The following is a 26,350-nucleotide window of genomic DNA, read 5'->3' as shown; positions in this document are numbered from 1 at the left end:
TCACTTTGTGACAAGTGAGCTAAAAAAGAAAAAAATATTTATTTTTTTGGAGAGGTGAATTTTTAGCTGAAATAGGGGAAAAAGTATACTATTTTAAGGGGGGGGTGGGGTGGGGGTGGCCAAACAAGGGCCCTGAATGAATGATAACATTACATTCTGACCTTCCATTGTGACCTGTCACCTTTGAGCCAGAATAATAATTTGGTCTTCATGCAACATGCTGTCTATTCATGGTGATTATTGTGTAAAAATTGGTTGATGAATAATAAATGTCAAAGCTGGACAGGCCACAATATGCCCACATTTGACCTCTAAGTTGACACTGACTTTTGAGCTGGGGAAATGCGAATCACATATATTCACAATGACTCTAGATGGAGAACATGAAAAGAAATGTGTGTTCAGATATTTTAAAATTGCATTATGACTGATAAAGTTACAGTCCAGTAAGTTCTGATAGACCATTAAAAACACAACATAAACCAGTAAGAGTCCTGTCAGTAACTTGTTGAGCCCATTTTTCAATATTGATTGCAATTATTTAACAAGCTGATCACCATTATATGTTTAACCTTAGTGCCTTACTTGTGACCTTGACCTCTTCCCACGGGACAACACGCCTTCTCCACATGGTGAAAATTTTTGGTAAGCCATTTATTATAATGCATGATAAATGATGAATGAACAGTCCAAACAATACTGTAATTGGACAAAACTGGATAGTTGAACAGTGACCTAGCTTGGACCTGACCTTTGACCTATAATTGCAATATTGAACTTTGATTAGTGAGGCACTTGTTAAAAATAACAAATTGTCGCCACATTATGATTATTTGTGGCAAATTATTATAAAATGGCTTGATGAATAATGAAATGGCTGTCTGCAGTCTGCGCAGGCTAATGAGGGACAACACTTTCCGCCTCAACTGTTTTTTTGTCAAGAACAGCCTTCCTTTAACCCTTTGCATGCTGGGAAATTTGTCGTCTGTTAAAATGTTGTCTGCTGAATTTATAAAATTCGCATTTTCTTCGATTTTTTTCAAAGAATACTATCAGAATAGCAAACAGTTTGGATCCTGATGATACGCCACGTTCTGTGGCGTCTCATCTGGATCCAAACTGTTTGCAAAGGCCTTAAAAATTTGGTTCCCGCATTGTAAGGGTTAAACAAATTCAATAAAAGCAGAAAGTGTTGTTCCTTATTAGCCTATGAAGACTGCACAGGCTATTCTGAGACGACACTTTATGCACATGTGCTAAACCCCATTTTCACAGAGTGCCGCCCAAATCTTTTCCACATGGATAAAATTACGTTTTGGAATTCAGTTTAGAACTGCTTTAACCACTCTGTAACAACATTATTACAAAATTATTGTCAATTTGCAACTGTAAATGACATTATCTCAATAAATCTTTTGGTGCACATTTATTGAACCAAAGTATCTTATTGTAAAGATTAGCAATTTAAACACCCATAATATTGGAAAGGAAGCCTAGTGATAATATTATTTTATGAATTTTCCATTTGGATACGTAATTGGTCCCCATTGAATATCAATTGTATGTTAATATTGTTACAAGCAGCAATAAAGGTGGTTTTAAACTTAACAAATGCATTTTTCTATTATGCTCTTTTCTTATTCAGAGCCTTATTATATAACTAAATAATTGTTACTTATGGCTGTGATTTGACTGGAGGTTAACCCTCCACCACTTATACACGTATTTTGACCCATTTGTAGTCCCTTAGAAAGTTAAATTTAATTAAAGACCTTTCGTACTTAATTCAAGTTTTAAAGACTTCATTTCCAACTCTAAGATACTGATGAGCAGCAAACAGCAGAAAACCTAAACAGACTGCGAGTTACTCGCAGGCTGTTCTGGTTTTATGCTGGTTGCAAAGGCCATTTTTACTTGGCTTCTTATCGGGGAAAGGGTGAATACTGATGGAAAACGTATTGTAACAAGAGGGCCTGAAAGGCCCAAAGTCGCTCACCTGAGATTACAAGATATTATTGGGACAAATCTTCTGACCAAGTCTCATGAAGATCGGAAAATAAATGTGGCCTCTAGAGTGTTAACAAGGTTTAACTATAGCCATATAAGGAAAAATGCCCCGCCCCTTGGCAGCCATGTTTTTCAACCAACCGGCATCATTTTTGAACCCGTCCAAGATATTATCGGGATGAATCTTTTTACCAAGTTTCATGAAGATCGGACAGTAAATGTGGCCTCTAGAGTATTTACAAGATTTTACTATAGCCATGTAAGGAAAATTGCCCCGCACCAGGAAGCCATGTTTTTCAAGCAAACTTTATTATTTTCACACTAATCCAAGATATCATTGAGACCAATCTTCTGACCAAATTTCATGAAGACTGGACAATAAATGTGGCTTCTAGAGTGTTAACAAGGTTTTACTATAGCCATATATATAGCCATATAAGGAAAAATGCCCTACCCCCTGGTGGCCATGCTTTTAAAGCAACCAAAACCATTTTCGAACTCATCCAAGATATCATTGGGGCAAATCTTCTGACCAAGTTTCATGATGATCGGAAAATAAAAGTGACCTCTAGAGTGTTAACAAGATTTTACTATAGCCATATAAGGAAAAATGCCCCGCCCCCGTGGTGGCCATGTTTTTCAACCAACCCGCATCATGTTTGAACTCGTCCAAGATATTATTGGGATGAATCTTCTGACTGAGTTTCATGAAGATCAGACAATAAATGTGGCCTCTAGAGTGTTAACCCTTATCCTGCCATAAACCTAATGGTTTATCAGCCTCTCCACTGCCACTAAACTTTTACCATATGGCATCTGTAAACAAGATAGTATCAGTGGCATTGATTTAACAGGTTTTGTGCATTAACCTTAGATTTTATCTAATAACACTAAGAAGCAAAGTTGCAAATAAATAAATAAGCTTCACATTGGTATAATTTTTATTTACAAAGTACAAACATATGTTTACATAATTTATCATTAAAGATTAACATGATTCAAAGAACATGGCATAATTTGTATAATTCTGACCAGTAGAGTAGTAAAAATGTACTAAAATAAGATATTTGTTTACAAAATTATGTTTTATTATGAACAACAATATATCAATAAGTTTAATTTTGAAAATAATTATGTTCTGCAAATATTTTCTATGTTTTAGAAACACACTGAATAAGATCTTTCGAGAAGAGTCTAAGCTGAAATTAAACAGCAGTAAAGAATTTTTGAAATGGATGTCCAGTGTGGTTTTAAAATTTTCTACAAAATTGTGCACAATGATTTGACTGATTTTGATTATTTGATTTTATAGTTTGAAGTATCACGTATGTACATATTATAATTAATTTATTCGCTGTCGCTCTCTTGATTGCTTTCAGGCTTGTAGTATTTGAGTGTATGGTAGCGCATGAAACACTCCGGATTACACATCGGCTTCTCACACTGAATGCATTCATATGCCGTTTGTTTTCTCTTGAACCCTTCCCTATTTTTTGAACTTCCATTGCAAACAATGCAGTCTCTGGTGACCTTCTGTTCCTTCGCACCTGGCTTGGGCTTGCAGTGCCCAATGAAATGGCGTTCGGTCAGTCGGGCCAAGTGTTCAGACTTCCGTCCCTTCCGTTGTGGTTTCAGAGCGTTTGGGGCAGACTCGATCAGTTCCGTTACCAATGTATTTCGGAAGTCCATGTGGGAACGCTTCTTTTGCTTCTGGCTGTACTTCATATGCAGTATGTAAGCGTTGACCACAAGCATATTGAAGAGGTGAAAGTACAATTTTTTCCACCACTTGACACATTTGCGGAGCACATCATAGTATTGAACAATTTGATCTGAAAGATCAACGCCTCCCATTTTTTGTATGTAGTCAACAATTGCAGATGGCTTCATGATGGGCTCATTTGTCTTGCGATTAACTTTATTTGTCATCACCGACTTGGCCTCATGTATTGTTGACAACATGTGAACGTCTCGCTTGTCATGGTACAATGCGAGGAGATTTTCACGTCGCCTGAAGATGGTTTCGTCCTGCTTTAGCTTCACTGAGCAGAAAGCCTTAGGCACTTCCTTTCTGTTGATGCGCACTGTTCCACATGCATAAGTATCATATGATGACAGCACATCATACAATTCCGGAGACGTATAATAATTGTCCATGTAAACATGGTGCCCTTTGGTCAATGTTCCCGTGCGTGCCATCATTCCAAGAACGATTTTGGACGTTTGCGTTATGTCAATGTAGTGGGAAGTGGCATGACCATCTTCAGTTTCATCCTCCAATGTTTCGACATATGTAGCACAGTCCGTATTTTCGTGGTAGATGTCAATACTGACACAATACCCAGATGATGCCTCACACAGTTCGAACAGTTTCATTCCAAATTTATTTGGTTTCTGTGGATTATATACCCTGAATTGAACCCTTCCTTTGAATGGACATGTACCCTCATCAAAGCTCAAATCTCGCTCTGGCGCATACTTCTGAAAATTGTCTATGATCATTTGGAGGAAGGGTCGGATTTTATAAAGTCTGTCGGATTTGTCATCACTATCATTGTCAACAATATGGAAATTTGACAGTATAAGAAGAAACCTGTTTTTTGACATGGTTTTGTTAAAGAATGGTGTTTCAATTGTTTCATGTGTGGACCAATAATCTTCTAATGATGGTTTCCTAACAATTCCCATGAGAAGCACGAGCGACATGAACACTTTCATTTCATCAACAGTTGTATCCACCCACCTGGTCAGTCTGCTGTGTGGCTTGAGACTGTGTGCACTTTGAATTCTTGACTGTGCATATTTATTTGTTTGTGTCACCATATTTTGCCACATGCTTTCATCAAACAACACATTGAACATACTCAAAGGTGTTATATCATTGGGGATATCTTCGGCATTCAAGCCTACATGGCTATCAAATTCCATCACAACAGGTGGAGTGTCAACATTCGACCAGCCATTTTCTGTGTCAATTGGAAAATCCTTGTCACGCACAGATTGTTCCAGATTAATTTCATTAATAACACTAGCACTCGATAAAACATCTTCTAAAACATCATCTTCATCAATATTATCCAACAATTCGTCCTCACTATCGCTTTCTGTCCACAATTAATTGAGAACATCATCAAGGTTCATTCGACGGTTCGCCATTTTGACTGTTGACTTTCCTTTTCTTTGTGTTGGATTTTGTTCAGCATATAAACACTTATTGGCTAATATTTTTAGATGAAATGACGTTGCAGATCACGTGACAAGCATTTATGAATGGAAATGTAAACATTTCGTAGTAAAATTCCACTAGTAAATCTCAATCGAGGCAACAGAACAGGGAAACCCCCTGAAACGACCTGAGGTCGCGATTGGCAGTGGATAGAGATAAAGCTTATCGCGAGCTGTGGTCGCGTATGGCAGGCAAAGGGTTCACAAGATTTTACTATAGCCGTATAAACATGTACAGTACAGTACACGAGTTTTCCCCAAAAAACGCGCTCCCTCCACAGGTTTTTTTCTGCTAGCGATAGTTTACGCGGAGTTTGAAAGCGAGGTGAACTCGCTAAAACGCTCGGCGTTCCGCTGAGTTCGCTCATACCTGCAGCGTGTATTACTTTAGCCTAGTCGGTAAATGCAGACAATTTCTGTTCTTATCAGCAACCGCCGCGCAACACCGCGTTAGCAAGGTGCTACTGGGCATGCCAAAAAATAAAAACATTGTAATTAAAAATTGTTAAAATACTGTGGCATATAAAAATAAAGATAATTGTATAAAAATATAATTAATCTTTTTATTCACAGGAATGTCTACAATATGAATGAATATACGACACGTAAAGCGTTTTGACAAATTAATATTTAATTCATAACACATATAACACAAGAATAAATGTTCCGTTAAATTTCCAAATGAGAATAATAGTTTGTAATCCGAAACACGCTTCCAATTTTTAATGTTAACACGACGTTGACAAATGCTTCCAATATACAGTCATCATGTATATTTCCCGACAAAAGCAAGCAAAAATTATGCTGCAATGTACAAGTCCAAGGTTTATGCGTGGAAAGCGTGCGTGTATTGATTTTTTTATACAAACTTTGTAGCGCAGAGAACACTGAATTCTGTTGATTTTGATTAAAAGTTTCTTTGGTATTTTTTAACACAATTATATCGCGAATAATTTGATATTTCCTCCAAATTAATTTCAATTCAAACACGCCGTATCTTTATCGTTACGGTATTTTAGTAGAGTAAATATTGTAACAGGTATTGTACTGTATACTGATTAAAGAGAACATCTGGACGGAACTGGATTAAGTGTTTGGCGTTATGAAAACACGCAAAGCTTGTCTACTGACCTATTGTTTAGACTGCTGTCTGTGGTGTTTTGACAAAAGGGATTAACATGTGTGAATGTCACTCTGCCGATTTAGTCCATAATTGACCACTCGCCAGCTGTCAATCAAACTCACAGAATAATCAATAAGATTTTGTGTATTGCGGCCACATGGTCCGACAAACAAAGACTGTCGGAGTAATGGATAAAGCGTTTTATGAAAACACAACTAAGTGGGCGGAGCAATCTCGTATTTGGCGACTGGTCAATGATAATTACCGGTAATACATTGTTTTGAATGTCATTAGGCCACGACTTTTATATTTCTTGGTTTACAAAACCGCCGACCCTAATTTTTGGAAAATGGGAAAAAAAATAAAATCGGAAAATCGTCTTTTTTTATATATTTTATTCCCGACCGCACTGAAAAACGAGCGAAACGAGAAAAAAAAAACGATCCGGTTTGAGTACGGTTGCGAATAAAATCAAGTAAGTACAATCAACGATTGGTTCACATATATTACAGAGATCGGGATATTTTTCAATGTGACACAGTATGTACCAGTCCTTTTATGGGCACTTCTCAAAATTTATTTAATTACAGACAATAGGAAAATCAGCGTCAGTAAAATGTCGACCGCATCAAAATTTATTTCCGAGTCTGTGACGCAACTATATTGTTTAACATGTTTATTATATTAAACATACCCGATATTATAGTAGATAAAAAAGTATTACCTTGCAATTTGATAATTAGTATAAATAATCCAATAAAACACTGCCATTATTTACGATATATGTGTTTAGGAATTTTGTAAACACGTCCGCCATAGTTTATAGGAACTGTACAGAAAGTTTGGAAATCGGAACAAATCGGTATATCTCGGAAAATCATTGATAAATGTATTTGTCGTTTTAATGCTTAGGGCCGAGAAATTTCGGCAAATCGGAACTCAACTTGCGTATTAAAAATACTAGCTCAATTAACCGTTAAACTCCGCCTCCGTTCTCTGCAAAAGATTCGAAGGCGGAGCTATGCACGTGCTATTATTAAATTGGAGGATTGCAATTGAGAAACAAACGCACGATTGGTTCGGCATGTTGATTGCTAGACAAAGGAAGCCAATTTTGTCGGCGCGAAATTTGTCGCTTTATTGCTTCAGACAGCAAGCGGCTTTCCTTTGATGACGTCAAACTGTCAATTCACACAGACTGCACATTTTCAGAAGACTTTAACTGGCTCCTTGTTTACAATTCCAGTAAAAACACTTGCTAACATTAAACTTTGGATTAAATTATCAAAATAAAGCAAAAGCCAAGTTGACAAATATGATTGTATTAATTCGCGTCAGTTTAAAAAAGACGTGTTGCGTTGTAAATCAACGAGTTTTCACGACAACAACAACTTTAACAAACATTACCGCGACGACGCGGGGATCGATCTACCTCGATTTTTTTTCATGGACGATGTCATAAGTCCAATAAGAGCAAACACAAACATTGTGTATGAGTAGTTTATCTTATATAAGATTTATGCAACGGGCATCGCATTGCGTAATGGTGCGCATCGAATTACGGAAATGAAGCGCAGTTTTTCGTTTTAATGGGAGAAGAACGCATGTCATTTAATGGAGTGTTTAAAATTGCCTGATGTTACAAAAGGTGCTTTTAGGTGACTCATTTCATTTGAAGATATAGATGTGTTTCATTGCATAATTAGATTTTTCGTCTCTGTGTTAAGGTTATAAAAGATATGATGTCTTTGTACTGATGTTATTAGTATTAACTTATTTTTCCAATGATGTTTTTTTTTTTTTTATTTTTCGACCGCCCGATGGACCATTTTCAAAATAATTTTTGTAAACCAATAAAAAAAAAAGTCGTGGCCTTATTTTATATACATATGTACTTGTAATGAATGTAATTTTATTTGAAAATCAGGAAGTCAAACAAAGTTAAATTGATCTTTATCTCGTTAAACACGGAGTTCCCCCCGCGTTGCCAACGCTGAGGGCCGCCGCGTCGGCTTATCGATTTTGCCAATTGTTAACTGCGGAGTCCCAAATAATGTAAACGCCGCGTATCGCAGGATTTTCTTAATCTCCCTCGGAGATACTACCCGCGCAGTAGCGAGGGAAATTGGGGAAAACGTGTGGACTGTACTGTAGCCATATACGGAAAAATGCCCTGCCCCTTGGCAGCCATGTTTTTCAAGCAAACGTAACCATTTTCGAACTCATCCAAGATATCATTGAGACCAATGTTCTGACCAAATTTCATGAAGATTGGACAATAAATGTGCCCTCTAGAGGGTTAACAAGGCAAATGTTGAAGCCGCACAAAGCACAACAGAAGACAGACAAAAGGCGATCACAAAAGCTCACCATGAGCAGGTTGTGCTCAGGTCAGCTAAAAATAAGACAAAACTATGTCAACATAGCATTAAAGGAGCTTGTTCACAGGTGATGGCATGTTTTGAAGTGTGTCAATACATTTCTCAAATTGCTAAGTTTTTAAGGAAAAGCTCCAGTTTTTAGTCTAGACTATAAGTGAGAAAGAAACGAAAAAGGTTTTCCACAGCAGGGCTTGAACCAGTGTGACAGTGTCCTTTGGATAAAAAGGCTATAACCTAATCTTCATACATTTAGACAATGCATTGTTGGGAAACCAGTTCTTAAAACATATGAGCCACGCTCTGTGAAAAAGGGGGTTTAATGCATGTGTGTAAAGTGTCGTCCTAGATTAGCCGGTGCAGTCCGCACAGGCTAATCAGGGATGACACTTTCCACCTAAACTGTTGTTTTTATGCGCAGAAGAGACTTTCTTTTTACAGAAATCATAATAGCTGAAAGTGTCATCCCTGTGTAGACTGCACAGGCTAATCTTGGACGACATGCATTAAACCCAATTTCGCAGAGCTTGGCCGATATTTATCATTGACAAGAAAAGAAGGCAAATCAAGCCAATTACCTCTAAATTCTTTCCTGTTTTACACAATAGCTAATAACGACATGAACTTGTACTGGACGTCTAAAGACTGACTGAAAATAATATGCATGTTGAAAGAGGTCATTATGGACAACAAATGGAACCCATTAATAATCAATGAAGAATGAACAGCGGATGACCTCTGTTTTTTATATGTTATGACTCTTTAAACAACCCAAATATGCTTGACCTCTGTTTTTTATATGTTATGACTCGTTAAACAACCCAAATATGCTTTCATTTTTGAAGAAAGTAAATACATACACAAATAATGCAATTGATTCAAAATAATAATTCCAAATATTTAAGTTTATGGGTTAATTAAATGCTTAATCTACTAGGCTAATGTTCTATTATGTCAATGTTCTATGTCAATGCTGATTATGTTCTATTAACGGTAAACCTGTTGCATTCCTAGTTTACTTTGTAAACGTTGTTGATTGCAAATGCACATTTAACCCATTTATGCCTAGTGGACTCTCCCATCCTTCTAAATTGGATCAATTTATTTCCAAAACAAGGTACAAAATTGTCACAAAACCAGGTTTTCAATTTGAAAAAAAAGAGTCTGATAGAGACAATTCAAAATGTGCATTGTTACACTCCTTGTGTCAAATTCAATCTATTTGTACTTCTGGCGACCTTGATTTCAAATTGAGAAAAAAAAAGTCTGATAAAGGGAGACAACTCAAAATGTGCATTGTTACTGATTGTTCATAGTTACCCCCTTGTTTCAAATTCAATCTATTTTTAGTCGTGGCGACCTTGACCTTGAAGATATCGACGTAATTCTTTCGTGCGACACACCGTCCAATGATGGTGAACAAATGTGCCAAATTATTTTAATATCTCCCAATGAATGACATAGTTATGGCCCGGACAAGCTCATTTATGGCCATTTTTTACCTTTGAATTCAAAGTGTGACCTTGACCATGGAGATATCGACATAATTCTTTCGCACGACACACCGTCTAATGATGGTGAACAAATGTGCCACATGATTTTAAAATCTCACAATGAACGACAAAGTGGCCCAGACAGGCTTGTTCTGCCCGCCCGCCCGCCGACATTCGCCTATCTAATCACCAGTTTCATTCTTCTGAAAACCTAGCTGGTTAATTAGGGATGTCTTGTATATTTATTTCTATATTTATAATATTTCTTACAGAAATTCCTTTAAGCAAACAGCATCTCATCTGGGTCTACGCTGTTTGCCAAGGCCTTTTTTCTAGACGCTAGGCACAAATGGGTTAATATACAAGCACATTTTTAAACTATGTCTTGCATGTCCTGTATCAAACCACAACAGGAATATGGTGTCTACCAAAAACCAAAATTAATGTTGTAGAGCTTCGTTGAGAATAATTCATACAGCTTCAATTACAAGAAATCTGCTTTTTGAGGGCTTCTATTACTGGAAACCATACAAAGAAGCCAATCAGGGCAATAAAATAAACCATGTTCAAGAGATAAGACTTTTTAAATACAGAATAAAATGTAAAATTTGTTCAGTACACAGAAAAAGAAATATTTACTGGTTACAAAGAAATTAGATTTTAACAAATTGAATAATACAAATAAATTTCACTGTTTTTCTTAGTGTCATGAGCAACAAATTAAACTAAATTTATATTTGTATTATTTCTATAAGAAACTCACACAAATTATTCTTGTTCAGCAATACACCAATACAGTCGTTCAATCATTGTATTTCTATTATTCTTCTAGTTTGTGTAATAATATCTAAATATATAAATTTGACAAACCAAGAAAGTTATATTTGCGAGATACAGTACAGCCAAAGCGGCACAAACATAATCCGCGACTACGCCACGGCCAGATTATTAGTCCGCGGCGGCCGAATCGTGTGTTCACGCGGCGTATCGCCGTGGCACTCGGCATCGATCCGCGCAACGACGCCGAGTCTGTATTAACCTCGAGTACTTTCGCGGAGTAAATCCGCCGCATACGTACGCGGAGGATCGAGTGAAAAGATATCCACCTACATGTACATACATGTATGTGTAGCGTAGAATTAATTACGCGCAACTGTTTATGTTTCGTTCGATTATCATTATTAAATTTGTAATCCGAAACACACTTCCGAATTTTAATGCTAACGCGTCCTTTGGCAAATTCTAGCGTCAAATAAACAGTGCTAAAATATCCTTTGTTTCATAAAAAGCGCGCGAAAATTATGCAGACATGTAGAACGTCGTTTGGAAAGTTTGGGTGTATTTTGTGTTGTATAAATACATGAACATCACGTCAGGCGTAAATCATGTGTTCAGTGGAGGAAAAAAACGCCCCGATTAGACGTTTTTTCATCACCTCTATAAATAGTAACAAATGCCAAAATGTATTTGATACTTAAAGAAATATCGAGAATGTTTGTGTATCGTAAATATTTACCAGCATTTGCTTTAACACTGGAATATACGGGATTATCGGGTAATAAGTAGCGATATTAACTGTATAATATGAACAAAATAAAACGTGTTTATATACGCATATTCAAACAATAGTTATAATAAGCTGATAATTAACAAAACTACAAATACGTCGTCACCGTCTTGATTATTGATGTGGCTTCAAACTGCTAATTTTCTCAGCTAAAATATAATAGCGGAATCAACATGCAATTAATTTATAAATCCACCATATGCTGGAGCCTTGACCACTTGTATGTGCGAAAACATAATTATGTGACCTTGTTTATGTGTGAAATACATACGCTACGGGCGGGAAACAAACTTAATAATTGGCCAGACACATTTACTATGCTTACATGTATATGCTAATACAATCTGCGCACAATAAATTTATTATAATTTTAATTATTATTATAATTGTTCTTTCAAAATTTGTTAACTACATGTAACTAATAATTTAAAAAAAAATTATTTCATGATCGCATCGACTCGGCATCATGTCGCGGACCGCGGCATGCCTCGGCGGACAGATGCGAAGTTTCGCCGCGAAATGCGACTTGCCGCCGCATACTGACACGGCTTCAACGAATGACGCGGCATCGACTCGTTTCGCCTTGCCGCCACGGATCGCGAAATACGTTTGTTCCGCTTTGGCTGTACTGTATATTGTTAAGAATAACAAGAAATATCCTAACAAAAAGATATTTAGTGTGTATCCAGAGACTTTGAAATAAAAATAGAAAATTTACTTTTCTTAGTTATTAAATTAAAAACAAAGCTTTAAGTATTGTTGTGTTATTTTTTTCACTTATATATATTCAAGTTGCATATCCATCACATGAAATGTTTGTCATGAAGTGCACGTATATTAACCCATTTATGCCTAGTGGACTCTCCCATCCTTCTAAATTGGATCAATTTATTTCCAAAATTAGGGATGTATATTTATTTCTATATTCAGAATATTACTTACAGCAATTCCTTTAAGCAAACAGCGTAGACCCAGATGAGACGCTGCATCATGCGGCGTCTCATCTGTGTCTACTCTGTTTGCCAAGGCCTTTTTTCTAGACGCTAGGCATAAATGGGTTAAACCACATAATGGTGTTTGTAGAAACAAAAGTTACTATGTGTGATCACAACATGTCTGTCCTGAAGTGTTTTATCATGAATTTATTTCTTCTTCATCAAAACATTTGATAATTGATTAAGATGCAGTTTTCTATCCACACATTCAAATAACACTGTAACATCTGAGTCATGCAAAAATTGGTCTTATGGCATATGCTGCCAGCGTAGCTTAAGCCCAGCCTGCGCATTTGCTCAGTCTGGTCAGGGGCTACAATTGGGTAACATGGTATCTCCTAAGTATGCTCCTTAGTATGCAAATCCTGAATAGACTGCGCCCATGTGCAGGCTGGACTGGATCTATTATAGCAGCATATTGCATAAGTCCCATTTTTGCATGACAAGCTATTTTTTAAATCTCATTGCGTCTTGTCCATTGAAGATTAAACCACGTTACTTTCCGATAGAAAATTGAAGTCACACTGTGTTATTTATAGAAAACTATGGCAAATGTGGGTAGGAACAATTTTCTGACAGACAGAAAGACCTATGATGTATGTCACACATGTGTGGCTCAATACTTAGACAATTTCCCTCCTAAGATCATAGACACTATAATCGTTCGGTAGTTTTGTCTCAGAACGCAAGACAAAAGGCATTTACCGATAGGTTTTCATAAAAAAAATTCAGAAAAATTCTTGTTATTTCATATCTTGAAATCAATACTGTGTTGTCAACATAAGGCATTTATTAATAGTTCCGTCTTCCCCTGAACATTAACTGACCCAGTAAATACAAATGTTAAAAGTACCATCATAATCTACAGTAAATGACAAATAAAAAAATATAGATTTTTTTACATATGTCCTATAATAATTGAAATGCAGGCTTTGACCAACCATTTCAGGGTCTATTATAGTACTAATTCAGCAGTAATGAGGCTTATCAGTTATTACATACATAGCATGCAGGTGTAGGGAATAAGTTAAACAACATTAACACTCAAGTATGTTAGTTTATATTTGTTTATGTTTCCCTGAAATAGCCAAATGTGAGTTGTTTTTTTATTAAAGACAATGGGCATGATGTAATAAGATGTATTAAGCAAGTGAAAAGTTGAGCAAACGCTAAAGAAATCACTTCTCCGTTAAGTTATTTTTTAAATAGTTTGTGGTTATATGGTGCGCTGCATACGCTTTGTGGTTTTATTGTGCGGCGTAGTTTGTGTGCATTCTAATTGAGAAGTTGTGTCCCTTAGTAGTAATATTGTCATTATAAACACAGTTTTTCCGGGGTTGTTTAAGTCAACGAAATTTGTTCAAACTGCTTCTCCCTCACGATGTAAGTGCATTTTACAATATGTGTATTGTTGTGGCAATAATTTCGTTCATTTTCTATGCTGTAATTTTGGAAATTAATTCAGAATAGGCCAGTTCCATTTGTTCGCTTGCTTAAACTACAGCCGGCCATATGGGTCACTTAAAACGTTATGCAAATTACATATGTCTTATTTTCATGATGATAATGATGTTTTGGCGTAAAGTTAAGTACATCTTATGATATATTCAGGTCATTGAATGTCTTTCTAATTTCTATTTTAGCTTTTTACCCTTTATGACGTGGAAATACACTACCAAAGCGACTTGCATGTTTTGTCTATGTCAACGGGTTAACTTGACTGCATTGCGGCAGTACATATGGGATTATCCAAAATAATTAATTTTTTTCGTACTACAAAAGCGGTATGTATGTTTTTGATATGAATGAGTTAATATGCATGTTTTGGCAAATGACGTAATGACAACACAGCATGGAAATATAAACAAGGGCTGTTTGTAAAACATGCATGCCCCCCATATGGGCTGTCAGTTGTAGTGGCAGCCATTGTGTGAATACGTTTTTTGTCACTGTGACCTTGACCTTTGACCTAATGTAAGTTATCATCCGGAAACCACTATTTGGAGTCACTGTGACCTTGACCTTTGACCTAGTGACCTGAAAATCAATTGGGGTCATCTGTCAGTCATGATCAATGTACCTATGAAGTTTCATGATCCTAGGCGTAAGCATTCTTGAGTTATCATCCGGAAACGATTTTACTATTTCAAGTCACTGTGACCTTGACCTTTGACCTAGTGACCTAACAAGAGCTGTCAGAGGACAGCACGCTCAACTATTCGAGTGCTTGAAAGTATAACGTAAGCCATCATGGGGAAATTGTTCATATTCAATAATTTATAAGACTATGTTTCAAAAATAAAAAAAGGAAAAAAAAAATTATTTTTTTTCGGGGGGGGGGGGGGGGTAGGGGGGGGGGGGGTAAGGGGGTGAGAGGGCGGTATAATGTGGGGTGTGGTAATTTATTAGATGATGTTTAAAAAAAAAACAAATTTAGGGGGGGGGAGGTTGGGGGGGGGGAATGGATTCTGGTAGGTGCGTGGGGTATTGTTTTGGTGGAATCCATTGTGGTATTCAGGTAAGTGTTGTTTTGTCAAAGTAATAATAAGATGTGATCATAAATAAAGAAGTTATGGCAATTAATGCAAAATGTTCAATTATCTAATATTTGGGGTAGTACGCAAACTTTGACATAGATTTATCAATAATATGCATATTCTAAGTATAAAAGGGGCAATAATAATGACAAAATGCTTCATAGAGTTGTCTGCTCTTGTTTATAGGTTGGGGTGATGTTGGTAAACAAGTTAGTATGCAAAAAATAAAAGCAAAATGTCCAGGGACAATGAAAAAAATAACAAATGATCTCACACTGACATGAACAAATATCCTCTATTTATTAAACATGAAATTTAAACTTATTGCATTTGTTTCCCCTGTATATAAGAAAGATATAATAGTGTATTACCTACCCTGTCCTGCTTATATTTATATTAATCAACAAAATTAAACATATCACAACATTTAATATACAAAATATACAAAAAAAAATCATATTCTGATAATATTTTTACTGATCCACTTTATTTAACTCAAATGATGATGTTTGATTGGGGTGATAATTATAGATTTAGGATTACAGACCAGTTGCTTCAGTTACATGTATATTGTTCAGAGTTCGCCCTGTTGGCCGCGTATGCATTCTTGAGTAATCATCCAAAAACCATTTTACCATTTCGAGTCACCGTGACCTTGACCTTTGACCTAGTGACCTCAAAAACAAAAGGGGTCATCTGCAAGACATGATCAATCTACCTATAAAGTTTCATGATCCTAGGACTAAGCGTTCTTGAGTTATCATCTGAAAACCATCTGGTGGACGTACATACAGACAGACATACAGACAGACAGACAGACAGACAGACAGACAGACAGACAGACAGACAGACAGACAGACCGACATGTGCAAAACAATATACCCCCTCTTTTTCGAAGGGGGGCATAAATATAAATAAGCATTGAACTTATTTATAATGGGGGTTAAATTGTTTATAGTATCATGACCACATATTAATACTGGACATTCAAGTAAGGACTGGTGTAATATTAATTAAGCAGACAACATTTTTGCAGACAACAAATTTCCCAGCATGCAAAGGGTTAAGAATAGTTACAAAATGGCTTATATTTTATAAGTGGCAAACAAAAATATAACAAGAGCACCGCCTTGCAGGTGCAGACCGCTCATCTATTTTCTTTTTAAAGGTGAAGGGACTCTCATTTTCAATGACAAAGGAGGGAGGGGTTGAGTGAAGAGCGGTGCATTGTGTGGTGGGGGTGTGGACATTTATTACATTATCTTCCAAAGAAGCAAAAAAATGAAAAAAAAAAATCGGGGGGGGGGGGGGGGGGGGGGGGGGGAATGGCGTGGGGGAGGGCCAGGGTGGGGGGGATTCTTGGGTGCGATGGTTGGACGGTATTTCAAACATAAAATAATCAAAATAAATAGTTTTGTTTTTTGACCGTTTAAAAAAACAATTGGGGAGGGGGTGGGGTGGGGGGGTATAGTGTGAGGGTGTGGTGGTCATTTGTGAGATGATCTTGTGTGATGAAATAAAAAATAGGGGGCGGGTTTGGGGGGGGGGGGCACAGGCGATGGTTTGGGTGGAGTCTATTGTGATATGTCAGGTAAGAGTAGTTTTGTCTAAGTATCAATCATATCTAATCATAAATAAAGAAGTTATGGCAATTTTAGCGAAATTAAATAATTTGACCTTGAGAGTCAAGGTCATTCAAAGGTCAAGGTAAAATTCAACTTGCCAGGTACAGTAACCTCATGATAGCATAAAAGTATTTGAAGTTTGAAAGCAATAGCCTTGATACTTAAGAAGTAAAGTGGATCGAAACACAAAATTTAACCATATATTCAAAGTTACTAAGTCAAAAAAGGGCCATAATTCCGTAAAAATGACATCCAGAGTTATGCAACTTGTCCTTTTACTGTACCCTTATGATAGTTTGCGAGTGTTCCAAGTATGAAAGCAATTTCTATGATACTTTAGGGGTAAAGTGGACCAAAACACAAAACTTAACCAAACTTTCAATTTTCTAAGTATAAAGGGCCCATAATTCCGTCCAAATGCCAGTCAGAGTTACATAACTTTGCCTGCACAGTCCCCTTACGATAGTTAGTAAGTGTTGCAAGTATGAAAGCAATAGCTTTGATACTTAAGGAATAAAATGGACCTAAACACAAAACTTAACTAAAATTTTCAATTTTCTAAGTATAAAAAGGGCACATAATTCTGTCAAAATGCACGCCAGAGTTACCTAACTTTGCCTGCCCAGTCCCCTCATGATAGTAAGTAAGTGTACCAAGTTTAAATGCAATAGCATTGATACTTTCTGAAAAAAGTGGACCTAAACGCAAAACTTAACCAAAATTTTCAATTTTCTAAGTATAAAAAGGGCACATAATTCAGTCAAAATGCACGCCAGAGTTATCTGACTTTGCCTGCCCAGTCCCCTCATGATAGTAAGTAAGTGTACCAAGTTTGAATGCAATAGCATTGATACTTTCTGAGAAAAGTGGACCTAAACGCAAAACTTAACCGGACGCAGACGCAGACGCCGACGCCAAGGTGATGACAATAGCTCATTTTTCTTTTCAAAAAATAGATGAGCTAAAAATGGTGAAAAAAGAATGTCAAAGGAAAAGTTTCACCCAGCGAGAGCCCTGCTATAAAGAGCCATCCTTTCAATGAAAAATACCATACAAGCAGAAAGTTTCATCCTTTATAAGCATTTGCGAACAGCACCTGCTAATCGGGGACAACATTTAACGCACATAAATTAAGCCCAGTGTTCCCAGAATGAGGCTCGTATACACATTAACCCTTTGCATGCTGGGAAATTTGTCTTCTGCTAAAATGTTGTCTGCTGAATTTCTTTAATTAGCATTTTCTTCGATATTTTTTCAAAGAATACTATCCGAATAGCAAACAGTTTGGATCCTGATGAGACACCACGTTCTGTGGTGTCTCATCTGGATCCAAACTGTTTGCAAAGGCCTTCAAAATTCGGTTCCCACACTGAAAGGGTTAAGGTCATTCAGCTGTGAACATTTGTGGGTGATAAAGCAAACCCTTTTCACCATAAGAAGCAAAGTCAAAATGGCTATGTGCAACCAGCATAAAACCTGAGAACAGCCTGAGAGTAACTCGCAGTTTGTTCTGGTTTTATGCTGTTTGCTGTTCATCAGTATCTAAGGGTTGCAAATGATGCCTTTAAAACTTAAATCTAGTAAGAAAGGTCTTCAATTAAATTTAACTTTCTTAGGGACTACAAATGCGTAAAAAAAAAATGTATCTAAGTGGTAAAGGGATACTCAACAATTAATATCGAAATACAATTGTAAATATGAGTATCTCACACTCACAGGAATGCACGTGGGCGTAAATATTAGAAAAATTTGGTATAAACAATCATTATAAGAACATTCTTCAGCCTTAACCACAGGTGAAAATTATTATTGCATGCAAATAAAAATGAGCCAAAAAAACAACAACAGATATTCTACAAAAGCATCCTCTAGAATTAAAACATAAAACAATGAGTGATGGAATGTTGGTATTTCAATCTTGACACCTGACGAAATGGTTTTGCACCAGGAAGTTTATGTCTTACCTATCATTGACACTTTCCAGGAAAAACCTACGATTTAATACACGAAGACATTTTCCACGAAATACCACCTAATAAATAAATAAATGCAAGAAAATTCAACCACACCCAAATTTCCCTCCACCCCCACCCCCCCCACCCCACCCCCCCCCCCCCCCTCTCCCTACAAACAAAGAAAAGATAAACACTACTACCAACTTATCCATTCTGCACAGGCTAATCTGGGACCACACGATGCACATACATTAAGCCCTGTTTTTCCACAGCTGGACTCCATATTACTGCAGCAATATTACAGTGCCAGTGCAGTGAGCTAGTGTTTATATAATGGGAGATGACAGAAATCTCATTTTACCAGAAACAATCCAATATTTGTAGGAATTACATTCCACAATGCCCTGAGCTCCATAACAATTGATTATGAGCCATTTAATTTCTCAGGAACTGTGCTGATATCCAAAGCCAAACAAATTCTACAACATTCACTTCATTTGTTTATGTTGTATGGCACATTTAATGCATGTATTTTCTGATAAGGTCAATTCAGCATAAATGAACACTGATGTATTGCTATTGAGAGGGACTCTGTACAAGAGCTGTCAGAAGACAGCGCGCACGACTATTCGAGTGCTTGACAGTATAACATAAGCCATCATAAGCCATCATGGGGAAATTGTTCATATTCAATAAGGTCAATGTAATATAGTCATATTCTAAGTGGAAGAGGACCATAATTGCAAAGTACATTTTTTTTTTTTTTAAACCTATTTATTTAAAGGGATCTTTTCACGCTTTGGTAAATTGACAAAATTGAAAAAAGTTGTTTCAGATTCGCAAATTTTCGTTTTAGTTATGATATTTGTGAGGAAACAGTAATACTGAACATTTACCATGGTCTAATATAGCCATTATATGCATCTTTTGACGATTTTAAAACCTAAAAATTATAAAGCGTTGCAACGCGAAACGATTGAATAATTTGGAGAGTTCTGTTTTTGTCGTTAAATTTTGTGAAACTACGAAGATTGCTTATATAAGGTATAAAATACGTCAAGTATGTGTACTCGGCGGAATAGCTCAGTAGGCTAAAGCGTTTTTACTTCAGGACTCTGGCAGGACTCCAGGGGTCACTGGTTCGAAACCTGCTCCGGGCAATGTTCTTTTCCTTTTTTAATTTTATTCTTGATTTTTTACTGGAGCTTTTACGATCCAATGTTTACATTTATCAATATAAAGCATTTAATGAATAAGTTAAAAAATGCCAAAATCTGTGAAAAGGCCCCTTTAAGCTCGATTGCATGACAAGCCTAAGCTTATATGAAATGCACTCGAGTCCCTTTCCTTGGTGTCTATGGGGGAGATCTAATGAACGCTCCCACAGTGGGGATCGAACCTGTGACCTCCCAATTGCTAGGCGGACACCATATCCACTACGCCACGGCGATCTTCATATTGATCACTTATGTTTTAAAGAAGTTGTAATTTATAGAAGATTCTGAGTTCAGGTATATTTTCCACAATCTATTGAAAATTTGTAAAGACATAAAACAAACTTATAACATTTTTTTTCAAGTTTGATAGCAATAGCTTGGGTTTACCATGTTTCAAAAAAAAAAAAATTTTGGGTGTGTATGTGGGTGGGTGATTTGGGGGGTGGAGTGGGGAGTATAATGTGGGGGTGTGGTCATTTATTAGATGATCTTTCAAGAAAAAGAAACAAATGAAAAAAAATGTTTTGTGTTGTTTTTTCGTTTGTTGTTGTGTTTGTTGTTGTTGTTTTGTTGTGTTTTTTTGTTAGTTTTTTTTTTTTGGGGGGGGGGGGGTCTGGAGTGGGGCGTGGGGAATGGTTTGGGTGGAGTCCATTGTTATATGTCAGGTAAGTGTTGCTTTGTCAAAGTATGAATCAAATGTGAACACAAATAAAGAAGTTATGGCAATTTAAAGGTCAAGGTCAAATTCAACTTGCCAGGTACAGTACCCTCATGATAGTAAGAAAGTATTTGACGTTTGAAAGCAATAGCCTTGATACTTAAGAAGGAATTCAATCTAAACACAAAATTTAACAAAATATTCAAAGTTACTAAGACAAAAAAAGGGCCATAATTCCGTTAAAATGCAAACCAGAGTTATGCAACTCGCCCTGTTCAGTCCCCTTACGATAGTTAGCCAATTTTCCATGTCTGAAAGCAATAGCTATGATACTTTAGGAGAAAATGGACCATAACACAAAATTTAACCAAATGTTCAATTATTTAAGTATAAAAGGGGCCATAATTCTGTCAAAATGCCAGTCAGAGTTACATAACTTTGCCTGCACAGTCCCCTTATGATAGTTAGTAAGTGTTGCAAGTATGAAAGCAATGGCTTTGATACTTTAGAAATAAAGTGAACCTAAACACAAAACTTAATAAAATTTTCAATTTTCTAAGTATAAAAAGGGAACATAATTCTTACAAAATGCTTGATAGAGTTGTCTGCTCTTGTTTATAGATTGGGTTCCTGTTGGTAAAGAATTATGCAAAATATAAAAACAAAATGACAAGGGTACATAGAAAATATTTGAGGTGGTACGCAAACTTTAACATAGATTTATCAACAATATGCATATTCTAAGTGGAAAAAGGGACATTATTCTTACAAAATGCTTAATACAGTGGTCTGCTCCTGTTTATAGATTGGTGTCATGTTGGTAAAGAAGTATGCAAAATATGAACGCAATATGTCAAGGGAAATCGAAAATATTTGAGGTGGTACGCAAACTTTAACATGCCAACGCTTACCCTCACGCCGACGCCGTGGTGAGTAGGATAGCTCCACTATATATACTTCATGTATAATAGTCGAGCTAATAAACCATGAGACTCCGCTGAATTCGTTCTGATCAGGCTCACATTTTTTGTTATTTGTTTTAAGGGAACTTTTTTCAATTGGTCTGACGGCAATACTCAAAACAAACGACCTTGACCTTTCACCACTCAAAATGTGCTGCTCCATGAGATACACATGCATGCCAAATATCAAGTTGCTATCTTCAATATTGCAAAAGTTATGGCAAACTGTTAAAGATTTTCATTTTTTTCTCAAATTCAAGGGGAGATAATGCTGGACTTAAAACTCCGATATTGCTTATTTTCAATAGGGTTTGACTCATCATTCAGATAAAGACACTGTGCAAGTTGGGAAATGATTGGATGAAAACTGTGGACTTTATTGCGTAAACAAACCTTATTTCACAATTTTCTCAAATTCAAGGGGAGATAATTCTGGACTTTTTACTCTGATGTATTCCATTTTCAATAGGGTTCGAGTCCTCATTAATATAAAGACACTGAACAAGTTTGAAAAGAATTGGATGAAAACTGTGGACTTTAGCGTGTAAACAAGAATGAGTCTAACGCACGCACGCACTGACGGACGACGGAAACCACGCCATGACATAAGCTCATCAGTCCTTCGGCCAGTAGAGCTAATAAAAATCAAATTACACATTTTACAAGTTGACAAAAAATAGCAAAAACAGAAAAATGGACCTTTTGTATAAATGAATAACAAGTGTACCACTCATTGCAGAAAACATATACAGTATTCAATAATTTGTTTTAAATTCATTAACTCTCAATTCTAAAATTACTTTTCTTTGCTTAGATATACATTTACAGTAAAACTTTACTCAAGGGACTTCATAAAAGTTGTCTTAATAACTGGGTTGTCTAAATATTGAGGTGTACTGACTGTCACCTTTGTACATGTGCATTTATATAATATTACCTTTCAAAATCTCTAATTTTTATAAATATCCCCCAAAAAATATTAAGGTTTGCATTTATTTTGTCTTTGTACACACCTTCGACAATACAACACATAATAAAACAAGGGCTGTTTGTAAAACATGCATGCCCCCCTATATGGGCTATAAGTTGTAGTAGCAGCCATTGTGTATAAGTTGTAGAAGCAGCCATTGTGTGAATACATTTTTTTTCACTGTGAACGGTGGTGGTGGTGGTGGTGGTGGTGGTGGTGGTGGTGGTGGCGGCGGCGGCAGCGGCGGTGGTGGTGGCGGCGGCTGCGGAGGCGGCGGCGGTGGCGGTGTAGAGTAGTAGTAGTAGTAGTAGTAGTAGTAGTAGTAGTAGTAGTAGTAGTAGTAGTAGTAGTAGTTGCAGCAGTAGCAGCATTACAATACCAATACTTAAGGATGATCAAATGGAAAAAGGTAACCTAGCACTGGCAGTAAATATGGGGCTTATTTACAGGTCAGATTTGGAATCTCTGCTGTAAAATGAGATTTTGAATGAATTAAAGGTAGGCAAATCTGTAATAAAAAGAACATGCATAAACCGTAGTTGTTTCCCTTGTTTGAACCATGCTAAATCCTTAAAATGTCTATTTCCAGTAACTGTGACCTTCACCTGTGACCTTGACCTTTGACCTAGTGACCTCAAAATCAATAGGGGTCATCTGCGAGTCATGATCAATGTACCTATGAAGTTTCATGATCCTAGCCCCAAGCGTTCTCGAGTTATCATCCGGAAACCACCTGGTGGACAGACAGACGGACGGACCGACCGACTCGAGCAAAGCAATATACCCCCTCTTCTTCGAAGGGGGGCATAATTAAGAATACATCATCATAATAATATTTTTTTCTATTTTTTTGTCAAGAAATTTTCACCTTCTCTTTTGACTTGACAAAAAGAATGTAAATATGTATTTTCATTTAAAAAAGGAGTTCAAATTCTTTCTCATTTTCCTTGTTCTCTTAAATAACAATTAACTGTTGCATATGAACATTTTTTGTTGCCTTTTTGTGTCAAATAATGTTGATGAATGTTTAAATTTCATGAACTGATGTAAAGCCTTAAATGTTTATCTTTGTGCATTTTTATGCAATAGCCCTTTACCACTCAGAAGCAAAGTAAAAATGGCTACATGTATGTGCAACCAGCATAAAACCAGAACAGCCTGCGAGTTTAGGTGTGAAGTTAGTTGCAGTTTGAGAACCACTGCAAAGTCCTCCTTTGAGAAACACTGCAAATTGCCACCGAAGCGCTAGATGTAGTAAGCCGATTCTTTCAAGCAACGCCTAACACAGACGGGGACCTACTGATGCTCTGCTCGCTGTCGCGAAACGTCTTCCGCCATCAGTTCCGGGAAGCAAATATTGGGTGGCGAAAATCTTTAATCCTAGACTTTGTGCAACAAAAGTCTGACCGAATGAACATAAAATACAAAGTGTGTAGTGATAATGTTGTTTTTAGTGTGTGTTTTTCATGCGCATGTACCTACCTTGTGTGCTTTTTAGTCCCCTACCGGTTTCACCGGAGGGGACTTATGGTTTTGTCTCCGTCCGTCACACTTTTCTGGATCCTGCGATAACTTTGAAAGTTCTTAATATTTTTTCATGAAACTTGGAACATGGATAGATGGCAATATGGACATTATGCACGTCATTTTATTTTTTCCTACATCAAAAACTGTGGTTGCTATGGCAACAAATAGACTAGAAAAAGTGCTGAAAATGGTGTTTTTTCTGGATCCTGTGATAACTATTAAAGTACTGAATATTTTTTCATGAAACTTGGAACATGGATAGATGGCAATATGGACATTACGCACGTCATTTCATTTTGTTCCTACATCAAAAATTGTGGTTGCTATGGCAACAAATAGACTAGAAATAGTGCTGAAAATGGTGTTTTTTTCTGGATCCTGCGTTAACTTTAAAAGTTCTTAATATTTGTTCATGAAACTTGGAACATGGATAGATGGCAATATGGACATTATTCACGTTATTTCATTTTGTTTGTACATCAAAAATTGTGGTTGCTATGGCAACAAATAGACTACAAATAGTGCTGGATCCTGCGATAACTTTAAAAGTTCTTAATATTTTTCATGAAACTTGGCACATGGATAGATGGCAATATAGAATAATGCACGTCATCTCATTTTGTTCCTACGTCAAAAATTGTGGTTGCTATGGAAACAAATAATAAAAATATTCTGACAATGGTGAAATTTCTGACAATGGTGGAGCTGGTAGGGGACTTTTATTGCTTGGCAATAGTCTTGTTTAATATGCTACATGTACATTGAATATTGATATAATATTTGTTATAATATATGTGTTTTGTGTGTATGTTGAATTAATGAAACGAATTTACTATCATGCTTGTTGTTTTTGTTTATTATACTGTAACCATAAGTGGTTTTTGCAAAGCCTTTTTTTCTCGAGCACCGTCTTACATGTAAATAAAGCGTTTGCGGTCAGAAATTGAGCATCATCAACCGAGACAGTGAAAACTAATAATACCATGGATTACTCGAAACCTGAGATTACTCGAGCATCGAGTTCAGTCACGTGCTTCCTCGAGTTATCGCAGTTTTACTGTAATAGGCATGGGAACAAGAAGTCAAAAATGGCGGCATCAGCAGAATATGAGTAATTAGCCTATGTGATATAGAAAACAAACTATTTCAAAGAAACCACAGTGTTTTTTTATTATTAAACAAATTATTAAACCATTACCAAAAGGAACTATTTTTACTGTTTTGAAGTTCAGACATTATATACATCAATTCCAACAAAAGAGGAACTCATAACATGCAGACAAGCCTTATTCAAACGTGTTCAGGCCATCAATACCAAAGCAATGGTGGAAATGACACAAATTGAATGGGACAAATGTGATTGAATTTTGTGGACAAAAATACCGACTGATAGAAAGTGTAGCTGCTGTAGGATCAAAACTTGCCTGCTGTTATATAAGAAAATGGGTTGAACGATTAGCTTAACCCTGTACCACTAAGAGATGTATTTTGACGTATTTGTAGTCCCTTAGAAACTTAACTTTAAGTAAAGACCTTTATTACTAGATTCAAGTTTTAAAGGCTTCATTTCCAACCCTTAGATACTGATGGGCAGCAAACAACATAAAACCTGAACCTACTATTTTAGACTATGGAAACAAGGATGAAATGAAATTGTTTAAATATGCCAAAAGATATGCATAACAAGGCCTGTTTGTAAAACATGCATGCCCCCCATATGGGCTGTCAGTTGTAGTGGCAGCCATTGTGTGAATACGTTTTTGTCACTGAGATCTTGACCTTTGACCTAGTGACCTGGAAATCAATAGGGGTCATCTGCCAGTCATGATCAATGTACCTATGAAGTTTCATGATCCTAGGCCTAATTATTCTTAAGTTATCATCAGGAAACCATTTTACTGTTTCGAGTCACAGTGACCTTGACCTTTGACCTAGTGACCTGAAAACTTACAGGAGTCATCTGCCAGTCATGATCAATGTACCTATGAAGTTTCATGATCCTAGGCCTTAGCATTCTTGAGTTATCATCTGGGAACCATTTTACTATTTCGAGTCACTGTGACCTTGACCTTTGACCTAGAGACCTGAAAATCAATAGGGGTCATCTGCCA

At 36.6% G+C, this 26,350-nt stretch overlaps 2 protein-coding genes across 4 annotated transcripts in view; both read right to left on the bottom strand.

The window, feature by feature from the left end:
* LOC127842734 (uncharacterized) overlaps positions 1-26,350 on the bottom strand; it is a 118,948-nt gene that overhangs the window by 87,948 nt on the left and 4,650 nt on the right. The gene's annotated exons all lie outside the window — the stretch shown is intronic.
* LOC127842101 (piggyBac transposable element-derived protein 4-like) lies at positions 3,355-4,383 on the bottom strand. Its single transcript, XM_052371423.1, has one exon. The coding sequence runs from the start codon at positions 4,381-4,383 to the stop codon at positions 3,355-3,357; it is 1,029 nt and encodes a 342-aa protein (XP_052227383.1).

Source organism: Dreissena polymorpha, chromosome 8 (assembly GCF_020536995.1).
Source record: "Dreissena polymorpha isolate Duluth1 chromosome 8, UMN_Dpol_1.0, whole genome shotgun sequence".
Taxonomy (NCBI): Eukaryota; Metazoa; Mollusca; class Bivalvia; order Myida; family Dreissenidae; genus Dreissena; species Dreissena polymorpha.
The sequence above is the reverse complement of the archived record's forward strand: the minus strand, read 5'-3'. Positions and strand labels throughout refer to the sequence as shown.